This window comes from Malurus melanocephalus, unplaced genomic scaffold (assembly GCF_030028575.1).
Source record: "Malurus melanocephalus ecotype Western Australia unplaced genomic scaffold, MMel_1.1 scaffold_960, whole genome shotgun sequence".
NCBI lineage: Eukaryota > Metazoa > Chordata > Aves > Passeriformes > Maluridae > Malurus > Malurus melanocephalus.
The window spans coordinates 36,801-40,568 of record NW_026624192.1 but is presented as its reverse complement, the minus strand read 5'-3'; the positions used below and the strand labels follow the sequence as shown (position 1 = coordinate 40,568).

The following is a 3,768-nucleotide window of genomic DNA, read 5'->3' as shown; positions in this document are numbered from 1 at the left end:
TGCTCCCAGCCCCGAGGCCACCCTGGAGGAGCTGCTCCTAGCTCTGCCCCATGCTGGGCAGCAATTCCCGGGGCAGAGCTGGGAGCACTCCATCTCTCCATCCCAACAAAGCTGTCCGAGGATCAACACCCCCCTCCCACCCCACGGGCTGAGATCCAGCATGGCGAGGCCTCGSACCCTCTGGGCTCAATGTCCGGCCAAGGAGCGGAGGAGAAAGCYGTGAGCTCGGAGCTGGCCACGCCGGTCCTTCCTGCCTCTGAGTTCCTCTGGCACGACAGTTCCCCGTCCTCCTCCTCCTCTTTTGGTCGGTCACAGGCGGCGCTGGGYGGACTTACCGTCGGGAACTTCGTCCGGCCGCTTCCGCTTCTCGTAAATGACAATGATGACCACCAGGATGACGATCTCGGCCAGGATGCCCAGGAAGGGCCACAGAGGGGCCAGGTGGCTGCGCACGCGCAGGATGGTGGTGACCGACACCGAGCCCACCGGGTTGGTGGCGTTGCACTGGTACTCGCCGGGGTCCTCGTTGATCTGCAGGTTCGTGATGCTCAGCTCAGTGTAGTTCTCTTTGTTGGAAATGAAGAACCGGCCYGAGGAGTTGTTGATGTCCTGCCGAGGGGATGGGGTAGGGAAATGGCAACAAATTTAAGTTCTGGGTCCTTTGTGTGCRGTGGGAATGGGAAGGGTTAAGGGAGAAGCCCCAGCTCTGAGTTCTGGGCTCTTTCTGTGCTGTGGGAACAGGACAGGAGTTGGGGAGAAGCCTCAGGTTTGATTTCTGAGCTCTCTGTGCCCAGTGGGAACGGGACAGGAGCTGGGGAGAAGCCCAGGTCTGGTGTTGGTGCCTCCAGACCCCCCAAACCCTGAGAGGGGAACGCTGCACTGGGGCCAGATCCCTGCAGCACTCAGCACTCCTGAAAAATGTCACCTGACACTCGGCACTGAGCACTGAGCCCATCCTGTGCTGTGCTCAACACTTTGCTCCATCCCTGCACGCAATTCCTGCCTCCCTRGCAGCGCAGAGAATGACAGGAACCAGCTGGGCTGCAGGGCTGAGGCATCCCCAGCTCCTCTCTGCTTGCTACATCCCTGGAACAGATCACCCGAGAACCGCTGGGGATCACTGGGTGAGCTCAGCCGGTGAAACTCAGAGCAATTCATAACCCAGCGTGGTTCCAATCTCATTTCATAACTCAGATTTTGCCATTTGTTTTTAGCAGATTCCAGACAATGGCATTCAGGGTCAGTTCCTAACTCTGCCCAGCAGYGAAGTGAGAAACTTTTTTCAATACCAAAACACAATTATGGATTTTACACTCACCCATCCTCAGTGCTGCTGCAAAACCCCACCTTCACTCGGGCTGCACTTTGGCAAATTCCACSCACYCTGAAGAGCCCAGGGTGMTGCCCTGGCTGGGGGTGTGGGCAGYGGGGTCAGCCCAAGCCCATCCTCACCTCGAACACGCCGTTGACCTTCTTGCGCCACACCCACTCGGGGTGGGGGAAGCCCACGGACTTGCAGTACATCAGGGCCTCCTGGCCCTCGTTCTTGTTCTCACTCCTCTTGTGSCCGGTGATGTCGGGGGTGGCTGTGGGACAGAACAGCAGCTCGTGAGCACAGACAGAGCCTGAGTGGACACAGAACCTTCCCTGATCCCTGTTCCCCACACCRAGGGGTGACAATTGTGCTTGTGTGTCCCTCAGAGCACCCCAAACCCCGTGTTCCTGTTTCTGGTGTCCCTCAGAACAGACCCAAACCTTATCTCTTGTATGTGGTGTCCCCCAAACCCCACGATCCTGTCTGCAGTGTCCCTATACCCCGTGTTCCTGTTTCTGCTGTCCCCAAACCCCTATCCCCATCCATGCTGTCCCCAAACCCCTGCCCCCATCCCTGCTGTCCCCAAACCCCTGTCCCCATCCGTGCCATCCCTCAGCACATCCCCAACCCCTCTGGAGCTGGGGCTGGCCCAGGGCAGAGCCTGAGCTGACCCCTGGCCGGAGCAGATGGCCCCGGGCAGGGCCCTCGGGTAAAGCTGCGCTCCCTAATGCGGCGCACGTGGCTCGCTGTGTGCGGCCAGCACAGCGCCATCCGAGCTCTTAATCCAGCCCGSAGCCCGGCACTGCACGGCTACTGTGGGAAAGAGCTCCAAAAATGGGATTTACTGAGGGGAAAGAGCCCCAGGGAAAAGAGCCCCAAAACTGGGATTTACTGCAGGAAAAGAGCCCGAAAACCAGGATTTCCTGCGGGAAAAGAGCCCCAAAATCAGGATTTCCTGTGGGAAAAGAGCCCCAAAACTAGGATTTACTGCAGGAAAGAGCCCCCAAACTGGGATTTACTGCAGGTAAAAAGCCCCAAAAATGGGATTTACTGCAGGGAAAGAGCCCCAGGGAAATGAACCCGAAAACCGGGATTTACTGTGGGAAAAGAGCCCCAAAAATGGGATTTACTGCAGGGAAAAGACCCCCAAATCCAGGATTTCCTGTGGGGAGAGAGCCCCAAAATCGGGATTTACTGCACAAAAAGAGCCCCAGAAGCAGGATTTCTTGCGGGCAAAGAGTCCCAAAGCCCTGATTTCCTGTGGGAAAAGAGCCCCAAACCTGGTATTTCTTGCAGGGAAAAGAGCCCCAGAACTGGGATTTACTGTGGGAGAAGAGCCCCCAAACCACGATTTCTTGCGGGAGAAGAGCCCCAAAACCAGGAATTCCTGCAGGAAAAGATCCCCAGGCACTGGGATTTCCTGCAGGAAGAGAGCACCAAAACCGGCACTTCCTCCAGGAAAAGAGCCCCAAAATAGGGATTTCCTATGGGAAAAGACCCCCAGGGAAAGAGCCCCAAAACTGGCGTTTCCTATAGGAAAGACTGGGATTTTCTATAGGGTACTGAGATTTCCTACAGGGAATGACCCCCAGCACCGGGATTTCCTGCAGGAGCCCTCTCCACACGTGGATATGGAGAGGGAGCGATCCCGGCTGCAGGCCAAGGTAATTAGGGGAATTCACAATTAAGGGAATTCACAGGAAGTGAATAAAACCTCTCTCTGGTGCCACCAGCCAGCAGCTGAGCCTGCTCTTCCCCAAAATGACACCACAAATCCTCAGGAAAACTCCCGCCAAGCTGAAATGATTCCTATTATTGTGTTTCAAAGTCTTTGATGCAGGCAGCAGCACGGTTTTGGACAGTGCCAATATCATCAAAAAGAGCTGCTGAGGCATGGGAAATCCATGATTTAGGAATAAACTGGGCTGCAGGTTGGTTCGCAGGGTGTTTATCCCAAAAAGGACCCAGGAGAGGCTCAGGGGGTTCCCTAATTAATGCCCATGGAAATTCCAGCACCATTTCCACGGGAAATCCATGATTTAGGAAAAACCCCAACTGCAGCCCCTGCTCACCGTGTTCACCCCAACACCCATGGAAATTCCAACGGCATTTCCAAGGCACCCCTGGACTCTGCAGAGCCCTGACCACGGCACAGAGCTCAGCCGATGCCAACTCATTAATTACAAGGAGATATCAACTCATTAATTACAAATGATGCCAACTCATTAATTACAAGATGATGCCAACCATAGCCATGATAGGCGAGAACGGGCCAAGAACAAACCCAAGGGGTTTGATATTTAAGAAAACTGACTTTATAAAATTACCCTGAAAGACCTAAAAGCTGAACTGAATGAAGAACCAGATCCAGATTCCCTGAACTTGGGCAAAAAGCTGCTGGTGGAAGATGAAGGAAGATGGGAAAAGCATTTCCCACCTGGAGGATGATCCCA

The 3,768-nt window shown here is 55.0% G+C and overlaps 1 protein-coding gene across 2 annotated transcripts in view; it reads right to left on the bottom strand.

The window, feature by feature from the left end:
- NPTN (neuroplastin) overlaps positions 1-3,768 on the bottom strand; it is a 35,596-nt gene that overhangs the window by 9,138 nt on the left and 22,690 nt on the right. For both annotated transcript variants that reach the window (XM_057386385.1, XM_057386386.1), the window contains exons 4-5: positions 1,453-1,586; positions 336-609 (exon numbers count right to left, since the gene is read on the bottom strand). In XM_057386385.1, the coding sequence (XP_057242368.1) occupies positions 336-609; positions 1,453-1,586 (408 nt within the window). The remainder of the gene's footprint in view (positions 1-335; positions 610-1,452; positions 1,587-3,768) is intronic.